Source organism: Schistocerca serialis, chromosome 4 (genome assembly GCF_023864345.2).
Source record: "Schistocerca serialis cubense isolate TAMUIC-IGC-003099 chromosome 4, iqSchSeri2.2, whole genome shotgun sequence".
Taxonomy (NCBI): Eukaryota; Metazoa; Arthropoda; class Insecta; order Orthoptera; family Acrididae; genus Schistocerca; species Schistocerca serialis.
In genome coordinates, this window is record NC_064641.1 from 6,074,886 (window position 1) to 6,089,329 (window position 14,444).

The 14,444-nt window shown below is 37.0% G+C and overlaps 1 protein-coding gene across 1 annotated transcript in view; it reads left to right on the plus strand.

Moving 5' to 3' along the window:
* Positions 1–14,444, plus strand: part of LOC126473544 (dedicator of cytokinesis protein 1) — a 420,590-nt gene that overhangs the window by 314,455 nt on the left and 91,691 nt on the right. Inside the window, exon 31 of the mRNA XM_050100670.1 lies at positions 12,858–12,965. Coding sequence (XP_049956627.1) covers positions 12,858–12,965 — 108 coding nt within the window. The remainder of the gene's footprint in view (positions 1–12,857; positions 12,966–14,444) is intronic.

The window sequence follows — 14,444 nt, forward strand, 5'->3', positions numbered from 1 at the left end:
CATTTCTACAGTACTTGCACAAAATGTAGTAAAGTAAACCTGTTACCATAATAAAAATTTTGAATTCATAGCTCATCTTCACCAAGGATGTACTTATCTTAGCCTCCATTTACAGCTAAGGAAAGGATTGGAGATTGCTCTGTAATTCCTAGTATCTCTGTGGTCTGGCACCCACTTGGTGTAAAGTAATATTTTGCAACACTTCCGGTCGGTCAATCAAAGAGCTTTGACAGCTGTGGGGTTCTTCAGCTACTGTACAAATGAATTAACAGTACTATGTCTAACTTTTATTCACAACAAGCTGTTTGTGTACATTATAAATGTTCTTTTGAACTATTATATGGACGAATGGTCTTTTTTTATTAGATAACGTTGATGACATTCATGTATTTAATTTTTTATAATGTTTGAAATGGCTACCAGAACTGAAAGATCTTCTGGCAAAAACCATAAAGTCTTTAAATAATCTGATGTTATCACCTAAAGGTTAAGAGTACTGCACAGCATAGTTATATAAAGCCATTTTTATAACCTACTTGTGTGTGTCGTTTATAGATCAAAGTAACAGAGGTATCTAAAGATTCTAGTCAGCATCTGCAGTAGGGTATAAGAATTCTAAGTCACCTGTTTCCACCAGATGGCAGCTTCTCATAGTAAGTTACTTTCACAACGTGCAGCTGACACCACCAATGTCTAGCTTAATTGTTGAGTGACCTGAAGGTACGCTTGTGAGCCATGAAAGAACAAGCGAACTATTTACAGTCTGAGCAAAGTAATCCCACAATAGGGATTTATTACCAGACTGAAGTAAGGTGTCCTGTCTTGGATTTAATGAGATGCAGAATTATAAAACTCACCAGACTGCAAGGAGGCTTGTACTGCAAATTATATTACTAAGCAGGTATTGTAACCAATTTCAGAAGTGAACAGTGACTTTACTGTTCTCTACAGTAATGAAGCTAAGTATCACTAGATTTTCAGTAATTTCTCTTGGTCATACAGTGAAGGGTTTCACGACTGGATGTTTCAGCTGCTGAGAATTTTTCCGGGTTGTATGGCCGTGGTCCATGGAACTCTTCAATCACTGACGTTTCGTCCAAGGAGTTGACAAAGCCAGCAAGACTCAGCACAGCAGGAGCAACTCCGAAGATGTCCAACGTAGACTTGGACGAAACGTCGGGGATTGAAGAGTTCCATGGACCACGGCCATACAACCTGGAAAAATTTTCAGCAGCTGAATTTCTCTTGGGATTACTGAATTTAAAATATTTGATGCTAAGCTGTACATGATCCTGAGTCCAGTAGATCAAATGAGTTTCGATTGAAGAAATGAGTATCTTGTGTGCTGTGATTCCCCTAGTGTCCTACTGACTGTCATGCAAATGTGCCCAGCAGAAAAAATGTTCATGACATCCACTACAACTTAGTATGATCACAGGGGAAGGCAGTCTCATTTCAAATCTTGTGGAATTCTTAAGATAAAGAAGCTGATAATGTGGCCATAGAGCTATGTGGACTCAAAAAATGTAATCCCCCTGCTTGGAATTGCATATTCCTTGAGAATACTGACTGTTTGTGAGAACTTGGTTAGTTTTACTAACCATACTTTTTGGGCTATCTGACACAAAGGTACTGAAGACAAAATTGTTAAGCACCCAGAAACAATACACCAGGCAACCCGAATATCTGAGGAAATCTCACACACCGACTCAGAGTGGAAAGCTGCCATTATTTCAACTTATTCTTCCTTGTATAAAAAGCCATTGGGCGTATGCTATAATTTTGTCAACTCTGTTGCCCCTCTCAGTTCCATTCACTAAGAGACAGATACACTCCAGTGACTGATGAAAAGGAAATGACAGGTACTACAAATAACAATTATTGTTATGAGGTCACGAGTGGTACTATTTATTCTCCTAAGCACAGCAAATGCTTTGAAACAGTCACAAGTACTTAATATTTTACGTGCCACAATATGATAGTGATCTTTCCACAATGAGACTCTCAAATGAAATAATGTGACACAAATGATGATACACCAAACAGATTATCAACTTTAACTAAACATTGCTGGCCAGTAAATATTCTCAACCCGACTGCATGGCTCACACAACACTGCACTGCCAGCTGATTGCGGACTGCCAACTGCCTCCTAGCACTGGCGCTCAGCAACGGCAATCAGAGTTTATTCAAAGCATTGTCACTGAACAGCGATAACTTTAAATTCTGCCTTCATTAAACCAGAGGTAGCTGCAACATAAGCACTGCAGTCAAGCAGTTTGATAAATTGGTTCCCAACTGTTACCATGATAGTAAATAACTCGACATGTGATGCTATAGGATTCTCACACTCATCTAACCCACTATTTTGATCGTTGTTAATTCCTGCAATAAGTTAATAATATAGTGGAAAATTTCAATTAAAAGTTGAAAATATTGAGCCTCTTATGTGATTTAAATCAGTGGAGTTATGTTTAATTGTCAAGAAGGCAAAGTGGATGTTCATCGGCAGAACTGAAATGCAATTCAGTGCTCTATTGTACTCAGTAATAGTAAGATTGAAAGGGTTTCATCATATAAATATTTGGGGTATCAAATCAATAATAATAGGGAATTCTCTCAAGAAATGTGCTGCAGAATTGACCAAGACAGAAGTTCTTTCCAGAAAAATGAAGAAAGTTCTGACTAGCTGTGACATAAATATTACACTTTGCACTTGACTACTTTGATGCTACGTATTCAGTATCCTTCTCTATAGAATTAAGTCATGGGCACTTATGTATCTTTACGTAAGAAATAGGAGGCATTTGAAATGTGGGAATTTTGATGGATATTCAGACCATGGACAGATAGTCACAAATATGGCAGTACTGCAGAATTTGAACAGAGATTTAGAAATTCAAATATCATCAAGAAAATAAAACTCATATACTTCGGCCACATAATGCAGAACAACAAATAAAAGCAGGAGCAGCTAATAGTTCAAGGAAAAATAGTTGATGGACTTGGTCCAGGGCATAGAAGATTGTCCTGACTAACATACTTATGTCATTGGTTAGGTTTGAGCACAGGAATATTGCTCAGAAAATTCATGGATGAATAACAGATCATGCTACTGATCTCCAGTGTGTTTGGAGGATGAGGCACTTGGAGAAAAGAAGATTAGATTGCATTAAGACAAAGTAAATTGTTGCATAGGAAAGGTTGTTGTTGTTGTTGTTGTTGTTGTTGTGGGCTTCACTCCAGAGACTGGTTTGACACAGCTCTCCATGCTACTCTATCCAGTGCAAGCTTCTTCATCTCTGAGTAACTACTATAACCTACATACTACAACCTACATCTTTCTGAATCTGCTTAGTGTATTCGTCTCTTGGTCTACATGTATGATTATTACCCTCCATGCTTCCCTCCAATACTAAATTAAAGTTATCCCTTGATGCCTCAGATCATGTCCTACCAACCGATCCCTTCTTTTAATCAGATTGTGACACAAATTCCTCTTCTCCCCAATTCTATTCAGCACCTCCTCATTAGTTACATGATCTACCCACCTAATCTTCAGCATTCTTCTGTAGCACCACATTTTGAAAACTTCTAGTCTATTCTTGTTTAAACTATTTATCATCAGTGTTTCGCTTCCATTCATGGCCACACTCCATACAAATACTTTCAGAAAAACTTCCTGACTCTTAAATCTTTATTTGATGTTAAAAAATTTCACTTCTTCAGAAACACTTTCCTTGCCATTGCCTGTCTACATTTTATATTCTCTCTTATTCGACCATCATCAGTTACTTTGCTCCCCAGATAGCAAAAATCACCTACTACCTTAAGTGTGTCATTTCCTAATCTAATTCCCTCAGTATCACCGTATTTAATTTGACTACATTCCATTATCCTCATTTTGCTCTTGTTGGTGTTCATCTTATATCATCCTTTCAAGACACTGTCCATTCTGTTCAACTGTTCTTCCAGGTCCTTTGCAGTCTTTGCCAGAATTACAATCTCATCGGCAAACCTCAAGGTTTTTATTTCTTCTCCGTGGATTTTAATTCCTACTCCATATTTTTCTTTTGTTTCCTTTGCTGCTTGCCGAGTATACAGATGAATAACACTGGGGATAGGTTACAACCCTGTCTCACTCCCTTTTCAATCACTGCTTCCCTTTCATGCCCCTGGACTCATATAACTGCCATCTGGTTTCTGTACAAATTGTAAATATCCTTCACCTCCTGTATTTTACCCCTGCCACCTTCAGAATTTGAAAGAGAGTATTCCAGTCAACATTGTCAAATGCTTTCTCTAAGTCTACAAATGCTACAAATGTAGGTTTGCCTTTCCTTAATCTATTTTCTAAGATAAGTCGTAGGGTCAGTATTGCCTCACGTGTTCCAACATTTCTGCGGAATCCAAACTGATCTTCGCTGAGGTCGGCTTCTCTCAGTTTTTCCATTTGTCTGTAAAGAATTCATGTTAGTATTTTGCAGCCATGATTTACTAAGCTGATAGTTCAGTAGTTCTCACCTGTCAACACCTGCTTGCTTTGGGATTGGAATTATTACATTCTTCGTGAAGTCTGAAGGTATTTCACTTGTCTCATACACCTTACTCACCAGATGGTAGTTTTGTTGTGGCTGGCTCTCCCATGGCTATCAGAAGTTCTAATGGAATGTTGTCTACTCCTGGGATCTTTTTTTGAGTTAGGTCTTTCAGTGCTCTGTCAAATTCTTCATGCAATATCATACCTCACATTTCATCTTCATCTACGTCATCTTCCATTTCCATAATATTGTCCTCAAGTACATTGTCCTTGTATGGACCCTCTATATACTCCTTCCATCTTTCTGCTTTCCCTTCTTTGCTTAGGACTGGTTTTACATCTGCGCTTTTGATATTCATACAGGTGGTTCTGTTTCCTCCAAAGGTCTCTTTAATTTTCCTGTAGGCAGTATCTATCTGACCCCTTAGTGATATATGCCTCTACATGCTTACATTAATTCTCTAGCCATCCTTGCTTAGCCATTTTGCACTTCATATTGATCTAATTTTTGAGACGTTTGTATTCCTTTTTGCCTTCTTCATTTATTACATTTTTATATTTTTTCCTTTCATCAAATTCAGTCTCTCTTCTGTTACCCAAAGATTTCTGCTAGCCCCTATCTTTTTACCTACTTGTTCCTCTGCTGCCTTCACTATTTCGTGTTCTAAGCTACCCATTCTTCTTCTAATGTATTTCTTTCCCCTGTATTTGTCAAACATTCCCTAATGTTCTCTCTAAAACTCTCTGCAGCCTCTGGTTATTTCAGTTTATACAGGTCCCATCTCTTTAAATTCCTACGTTTTTACAGTTTCTTCAGTTTTAGTCTACAGTTCATAACCAATAAATTGTGGTCAGAGTCCAAATCTAGCCCTGGAAATGTCTTACAATTTAAAACCTGGTTCCTAAGTCTGTGTCTTACCATTATATAATCTATCTGAAACCTTACAGAGCCTCCAGGCCACTTCCACGTATACAACCTTCTTTCATGATTCTTAAACTGAGTGTTAGCTACGATTTAGTTATGCTCTGCGCAAAATTCTACCTGACGGCTTCCTCTTGTATTCCTTACCCCCAGTCTATATTCACCTATTATTTTTCTTGCTCTTCCTTTCCCTACTTCTGAATTCCAGTCCTCCATGACTATTAAATTTTCGTATCCCTTAACTATCCAAATAATTTCTTATATCGCATCATACATTTCTTCAATCTCTGCATCATCTGCTGTGCTATTTGACATGTAAACTTGTACTACTGTGGTAGGCGTGGACTTCGTGTTTATCTGCATTCACTATGCTGTTTGTAGTAGCTTATCCACTTTCCAATTTTTTTATTCATTGTTAAAGCTACTCCTACATTATCCCTATTTGATTTTGTATTTATAACCCTGTATTCACTTTGCCAGAAGTCTTGTTTCTCCTGCCACTGAACTTCACTAATTCCCACTATATCTAACTTTAATCCATCCATTTCCGTTTTTAAATTTTCTAACCTACCTGCCCAATTAAGGGATCTGACATTCCATGCTTATATTTTGTACAACAATTTATAGCGTTAGTACTTCCCTAAACGTTTCTAGATTTCTGAAGCCCAAACTGGTATTCCCCAAGGCTGACTTGTATCAGTTGTTCTGTTCTTCTACAGATGATTCATGTCAGTATTTTGCAAACAGGACTTATTAATCTTACAGTTAAACAATATTCACAACTATCAGCCTTCTTTGGCAATGATGTTACTGTTTTTTTCTCGCCATCTGGGGTTATTTCCTGTGCCTCATGTGTCTTTCACACTATAGGTGGAACAGCATTGTCTGAGGGAATGTCTACATTAGGTGCCTTATTTTGATTTAGGTCTTGCAGTGCTCAGTCAAGTTCATCATGCAGTATTGCAGCCTTCATCCACTACCTCTCCCCTTTCGCTAATGTTGACTTGAAGTTTCTTTCCTTTATATAGTTCTTGTACATGTTCATGCATGACTCTATAGCTTTTCATTTCTCCTAACAATTCCTCTTTTACAATTGACATCATCTGTCAATGCCATTTCTTGGACGTCTGTATGCTTGTTACTTGCTGCATTTCTGTTTTCATCTTTCATCCTTTGTTTTAATTTCTCCTGTGTTATCCACAAATTTCTCCTCAGCATGTATTTGCACCCTATTGTTACTTTGCTGCCTTCACTATTTCGTCCTTTGTGCAACAAGCTGTGGTGAGTCCATATTTGCCCTTGGATATGTTTTGCAGTTTAAAGCGTTTCAACATCTCGGTCTTCTGTAAGGCAATATATTTTAAGCTTCCCAGTGTCTCCTCGTCACTTCCATGTGTACAGCCTTTTTTATGATTCTGAAACCAAATAACAGAAATGTTTAAATTGTGCTTTGTGCAAGATACTACTGGATGACTGTTCCTTTCATTCCTTTTCCCTATTCAACTACTTTTCCTTCTCTATTTTTTGGGTCATTCCACATCAGGTGAGTCAATTTTAGTTTCGCAGGAGAGCTTCTATAAAGTTTGAAAGGTAAGAGACAAGGTACTGGCGGAAGTAAAGCTGTGAGGGCAGGGCGTGAGTCGTGCTTGGGTAGCTCAGATGGTAGAGCGCTTGCCCGCGAAAGGCAAAGGTCCCGAGTTCGAGTCTCAGTTTGGCACACAGTTTTAATCTGCCAGGAAGTTTCAATTTTAGGACTTGTTTCCAGCTGACCATCTCCAACTTGATGAAGTTTTGCACATATGTTCTGTATACGGAGAATACGATAAAGCTTTGCAAAATTTGAGTTCAAGGTACAAAATAGTCACGAGGCTACAAGAGTCTTATGCACCCTGCAGTAGTCTTGGCTAAATTTGATACAGTTTAAAATTTAAACTAATAGTAATGCAAAGGAGATAGTCACATATTTTAAGGATGTGCCATTCACCTCATGTATACTATATGAGGTCAATGTGAGTAAAAAATCAGTTTTGGCAATTTTCCAACCAATTTGTGACTGCATTAATTTTTTGTACAAAGTTTGTTTTTGAGATCCTAAATAAAGTTTTAAAAATGAGCATGAAAGTACTACTGTCAACAGTAACGAACTTTTACAATGATGGAAAATGCAGGATGGAGTAATGACAATATTGTGAAAAAGATACATTGTTACTCATGAAATAGTAGAGATGTAGACAAGTACAATAAAAAGAAGTAAGCTATCGACCAAAAAGCCTTCTTGAATGTCACACACACCCTTTGTTTGTATATATATGTGTGTGTGTGTGTGTGTGTGTGTGTGTGTGTGTGTGTGTGTGTCTTTTGTCTAATTCAGAAGAAGGCTTTTTGACTGAAAGCTTACTTGTTTAGCAGTCTTTTTGTTGTGCCTGTCTCTGACTTAACATTTCCACCATTTGGTGAGTAGCAATCTATCCTTTTAATAATATAGTCACAAACTGTTGTTATATTTAATAATTGACGGACTTCTCGTATTTTTTAGTTGCTATGATTTTGTATTTTTGCTAATATTTTTACTTTTTTGTATATTTAATTATAATGAAGAAATGTCCATAATGAAAATAATTCAAATAAGAAAACAGGCTTCCACTCATGTATAGATGATTTGCAGAAAAGCACATCTTCAAGGATTGCATGTATCAACACATGGTCATTTCCAATACTTACTAGCTAATTTGCTGCTCTTTAGTTGTTAGTTACAGCCTCTAGAAATTATCACCCTAATGATTAGACTGCCAAAAACACCTAAACTGTGTTGTTGTTGTTGTGGTTGTTGTTGTGGTCTTCAGTCCAGAGACTGGTTTGATGCAGCTCTCCATGCTACACTATCCTATGCAAGCTTCTTCATCTCTGATTAACTACAACAACCTACATCCTTCTCAATCTGCTTAGTGTATTCATCTCTTGGTCTACCTCTACTATTTTTACCTTCCATGCTATCCTCCAATACTAAATTAGTGATTCCTTGATGCCTCAGAATGTGTCCTACCAATTGGTTTCTTCTTTTAGTCAGTTAGTGCCACAATTTCCTCTTCTCCCCAATTCTTTTCAGTACATCCTCATTACTTCCGTGGTCTATCCATCTAATCTTCAATATTCTTCTGTAGCACCAGCTTTTGGAAGCTTCTGTTCTCTTCTTGTCTAAACCATTTATTGTCCATGTTTCATATCCATACATGGCTACACTCCATACAAAAACTTTCACAAAAGACTTTCTGACACTTAAATCTATACTCGATGTTAACAAATTTCCCTCCTTCACAGCCAGTCTGCTTCAACCATCATCAGTTATTTTGCTCCCCAAATAGCAAAACTCGTCTACTACTTTAAATGTCTCAGTTCCTAATCTAATTCCCTCAGCATCACCTGACTTCATTCGACTACATATTCATCTTATATCCTCGTTTCAAGACACTGTCCATGGCTTTTAATTCGTGCTCCAAACTTTTCTTTCATTCCCTTTATTGCTTGCTCAGTATACTGATTGAATAACATCGAGGATAGGCTACAACCCTGTTTCACTCCCTTCTTGGCCACTGCTTCCCTTGCATGCCGCTCTACTCTTATAACTGCCATCTGGCTTCTGTATAAATTGTAAATAGCCTTTTGCTCCCTGTAAACTAAACTATAGAACACTTTATCCAGTGTATTTCTTCAAACTGCTGTGTGTGGATTTGCGTAATACTTTAAAGATGACATTTGTACATTTCATCCGTAATGGAGTGGCAGCTGTCTGCCCTCGTTCTCACAACAGGTGGGTTGTTATCCTCCTGGGGTCTGACTGACCTGCCCTTCCTTTTGAACCTCTCCCTATAAATCCTTGTCTCCAGCCTCTCAAAGGAAACATCAGTTCCAAAAACTGAGTAGTATGTCTCTTTTTATGTTTACGTATGTAGTTGGCATTTCTATACTACATTTCACCTTTGGAAGGTAAGTGCTGGCCAGCATTTCTGTCTCATAATTTATTAGTTTTCTTAACTGAATTTTCCTGGAATACCGTTACAGAATAATTAATTTTTCTTCAAAACCAGATGTTTTGTGTACAAATTCACATTCTGTATTTTAGAAATACAGTACTTATTGAATTTCTAAATTGATTTTCTATTACTTTCCCTTAAGGTTTCCTAAAACTTCAATTGTGCCTATAAAAATATAGCATCTCTACTGATTCCTACAATTCAGTGTTGCTGATTCCTGTAATGCTTTTTTCTTCTTCATAATTTTAATGCAATTTGGTGTATATATGACGGAGCAAGTGCCGTGATTGAAAACTGTATTTACAGAACAACGAGGGACTCGAGAATCACTCTAGAATAGCTATTCTCTACATAATGTAAATTAAAATTTCCAGTTAGTATTAGTTAACTTTGTTTATAAGTTAAAAAGTCTAATAACACATCAGGTTGTGTAAATCATAATTAAAAATTTCTGTCTAGAGCCGTGTACTATTCCTGTTAACTTTCCATGAATTTCTTCATCTGCAGCACAAACTTCAAAATGCTAAACACTGCGAAATCTGAGAAAATTAGTGTTGTTTTTATCCATTGTTAATGTTAGTGGCAAATCCTTCTTCTCCCATACCTGATCTCGAGTAACAGGATGCTAAGTTGTATCCATCCATGTTCAGCTCTACAATTTCAGTTGTTACATGATACTCAGAAATCCATATTACATCATCATGATTTGTAGAGTTCATCAAAACAAATAGGAAGTATATAGACTTCATCTTTTAACCCTGTAATATTTTGGTGCAATGTGTTTACCATCATCATCATCATCATCATTTAAGACTGATTATGCCTTTCAGCGTTCAGTCTGGAGCATAGCCCCCCTTATAAAATTCCTCCATGATCCCCTATTCAGTGCTAACATTGGTGCCTCTTCTGATGTTAAAACCTATTACTTCAAAATCGTTCTTAACTGAATCCAGGTACCTTCTCCTTGGTCTGCCCCGACTCCTCCTACCCTCATTTTTATATTTACATGATTAAGCCTTAAAAGTATCAGTGAACTCTTAGTTTACCCTAATTTGCTGCCCTCTCAGCAGCACCTACAGGGATATTTCTACAATTGGCATTGTCTTCTCTTAAAGATTCTTCCAGTTTCCCTTTCGGGATGGGATTTAGGCCGGGACTCGTAAAACCCCATCTAGCGGTAGATCAACATAATGAAACTTGTGCTTGATTAGTCTAATTAACTACATATCATCTTATGTATGAAGTGCTGTGACATGTTTTCTTGTAATAATGGATAGGCAGATCTCGTAGACACTGCGGCCGAGGCGATGTGATGTTTGAGTTTGTACTTCTTATCTTTTGGCTTCTTCGAAGTTGTCCAGTATCTAATAGATGGCTGCACCTCCCTTGAATTGTTAGTACACTGCCATCAGTCTTTTCCACTCACTCACCAGTGCATGACAGCTGATGGCAATATATTTTTCAATGTGTACTTGAATATGGTATATGTCGCACATAATGTAGACAGGCTATGTGTTAAATAAGAGTCCATTGTGGCGTATACTAATTTTGAATAGTGTGTTTTAATAACTTTTTGTTGGTGAATGTGCAGCCTATTTGCCTTGTGTGTGATAATACTAACTTTGTGCAGTTTTTGAGTAAATTACTTCATGATAAGTTCTTCCAGTTTGATGTCTGTAGGTGCAGTGCTTTACGTACATTTTAAACAATCTTGTTGATTCCAGATTTCCTTTTATATTCTTCATTGCTGTTTTGCAGTCTTCATTTTTATTGACAACACAGTATGAAAAGTTTTGTGCTACTTATAATAAATAATGTATTTGTTACTTGCTTTTGTATCAAAGGAGGAAAAATGTAACCAGTGTCTCAGCTTATCTTGGAGCTACAGAATTGATTTGTATTCTATGTGATTATGGCAATGTGAGCAAAATTCAGTATCATTTCTGTAAATAAAATCCAGCACAGAATTGTTTTGTGTGTGTTCAGCCACTTCCTCAGTATGTTGTTCCATTCGTGCATTCTGCCTTTTTGAAGCTCCTTTCAAGGTGGAAAACTTCGATTCCAAATGTGTGATCCAATGTCTGTTTTTATTTGTTGCTGCTAGTTATTTATGTTTCATTATTTCCGTAACTGCTATTTGAAATGTTTGACATTCATGAAGTTTCTGAATAGAAAATGAAATAATAATATCATGACTAACCATTTATCTGCACAGGCACATTGAAAGAAGATTACTTGATTTAGTCAGTTGTCAGGCAGACTGTAAGTCCTACGTCACATGTAGACAACGACAACACGCACACACACACACACACACACACACACACACACACACACACACACACATATATGAATAACTCAGGATACATACGTGACCACGAGTAATAGTCTCCCGGCACCAAGACCCGACTGCGACTCCAGTGAGCAGCTACCTAAGCTGGGGTAGGTAGTGAGGGTACAGAAGAGGTGTAGTATGGGGAGAGCAGGCTAGGAATGGGGGAAGATGCTCTAGTGGTGTCTGTGGGAGAGCGCAGAGATGTGGCAGGGACAGGATGGTGGTCTGCTTGGTGCAGCATTGGTAGGCTGTGCTGTAGTGGCAAAACAGGCAGGAGAGGAGAGAAGCAGAGAGATACCACCCTGTCCCCTCCATGTCCCTGTAAAATCCGATGTGCAACACTAGAGCATCTTTTCCCATCCCTACCCTGTTACTATCCCTCTTCCTCCTAACCTTATGCCTCTTCTTCCGTATCCACACTTTCTGTCCTAGCCAATACTGCTGCTCATCACATAGTCAGGTTTTAGTGCTGGGAGAAGACAGAGGTCATGTAAATGTCTGAGTTATGGGTGTGGGAATGTGCATGTATGTTGTGTCTAAATCTGATGGAGGACTGCTAACATCAAGCAGTCTCCATTCAATGTGCCTGTTTGCCAGTCAGTACTTCCTCTGTGTAGTGAGTAGCAGTCTTATCTTCTTTCATATTCTTGTAGTCCATATTGCATACTCATTGTTTGTTTTTATTTGGAAATGTGTAATACAGGTGCTCTGTCCCCTTGTGGTTTATATCTTTGTCTAAAGAATGATATTTTTGCTACTGTAGAGGTGCAGCTTGGGCGAATAAAGTGTCCTGTTTCTATTACAAAGTAGATATTAACGTATTTTTTGATAATTGGTGTGGCTTAACAAAATGGTTGGAACAGTTATCTCTGATGTTGTTACTATTAACTGTTATATATTCTTACAAATTGTTTATACATTACTAATTATACTTTTTACTATCACTTCTTTCCTCTTTGTGTGTGTTAGTATTTGTCTTTGGTGTCAGCTTTGGTCTTTCTCTGTTTTGCATGTTGCTGCTCTCCTCAGGGGCAGTAGATCCCGTGTTTCCAGTTTAACCAGGTCACAAGTTGCCTCACTAAAAAGCTTCGCTACTTTCAACTTCTCAACTATGAATTCCACTAACACGTTGGGAAGGTAAGAATGACATCATCATCAGCACCACTGCGTCACCTTTCATGGGCTGTGGCTACAGGCACACTAATAATCAAAACCTTACTTATTCCTGCACAAAAGTATTCCTCTGTTTAATTGTATATGAATTGGCAACTTTCATTTCACCTACTGTTCTGAAGATACTAAACCACACACATGCAAGGTAGTCAATAATATTATTTGTAAAGTATCTTTTTGTCTAACAAATCATTCTGTATCTAAGTGTTTTGTTGCAAAAGCACTGAAATTATGAGAGAGTACTGTTAATTTACACAGTTTTATGTAAAATTATTTAGTTTATCTGTTTCACATGTGTATGAGGCCTTACTGTGGTGGCACTGTTTCTCTGATACTAACTTGAGGTTTCTGTGGCTTTTATTGTAAGAAAGAGACAACTGGTGAAGTAGTTATTTCTACAGATAATGTGTAAATGTTTTTTTTCTGTAATAACAGTTTAACATTTTATTTATTGTTAATATCTGGTAAAAGTTTAAACAAAAATTATGAAGTTTGTACAGTATTTAATGTTTGGTTTTGTGTAAAAAAAAAAATTGAATGAATTGGAGTAGTGTCCTCATAATTAATTTTAGTAATGCAGCATGTTATTGGTAGGTTGAATATATATCATATCATTCGAAGTAGACTATAGTATGCTTCTTTCTTTGCCATATTCAAAGAAAATGGAGAAAAAAAGATTGTGCCATAACAGTATGTAATCTTACATAATTTACATTTTATTTTAAGAAGTAATCATCCTTGCAACAAGAACTATAATTAAGGTGAATGTTCACATTTCAGAAATACAAACTATGGATTGAATTTTCAATTTCTGAAAGAATTAAGTTGGTATCATTTGACGTGGCATTTTTAAAAGTAACACAAATTGCCTATAACTTGATTTCATTAATAATAAATGGCTTTTTCTTTTTTCTCCTCCTCTTCCTCTACTACTTTGAGAAAAAGAACAGTATTCAAGCAGTCAAACTGAAATGCCATGATACATTTACATTAAAAATTTCATAAAGGTAACTGCATATATTACTGGATAGCTGCTATTCGCTAGCAGAAATATAACCCTCAGTTATTGATAAAATGGGGTTCAACAAACTGAAGAAGTTTAAAATATGCATTTGCCACTAATTTATTTTGCTGTAGAATTGTAATAACACTGTATGTTGTGTTCATCAATAACTGTCCCATTAAACAAAATTTTTTCAGGAAAAAGTTTGTAACTAACTATCCAAACACTATGTGTGTACATTTTCTGTAGCCCTCATAGTTACTGTGATTGGGAGGCAGGAAGTCTTTTCTCCACATTGGAAATCAATTGCTTCTGACAAGTGATTGGGGCTATAATTTGGCTGCAAAAAGTTCTCATATGTTGAACTAAATAAGTGATATAGAACTCTTTCACTTCTGTTGTAATGTAATGTGTAAAATAACCAATCATGATGTCTAAGA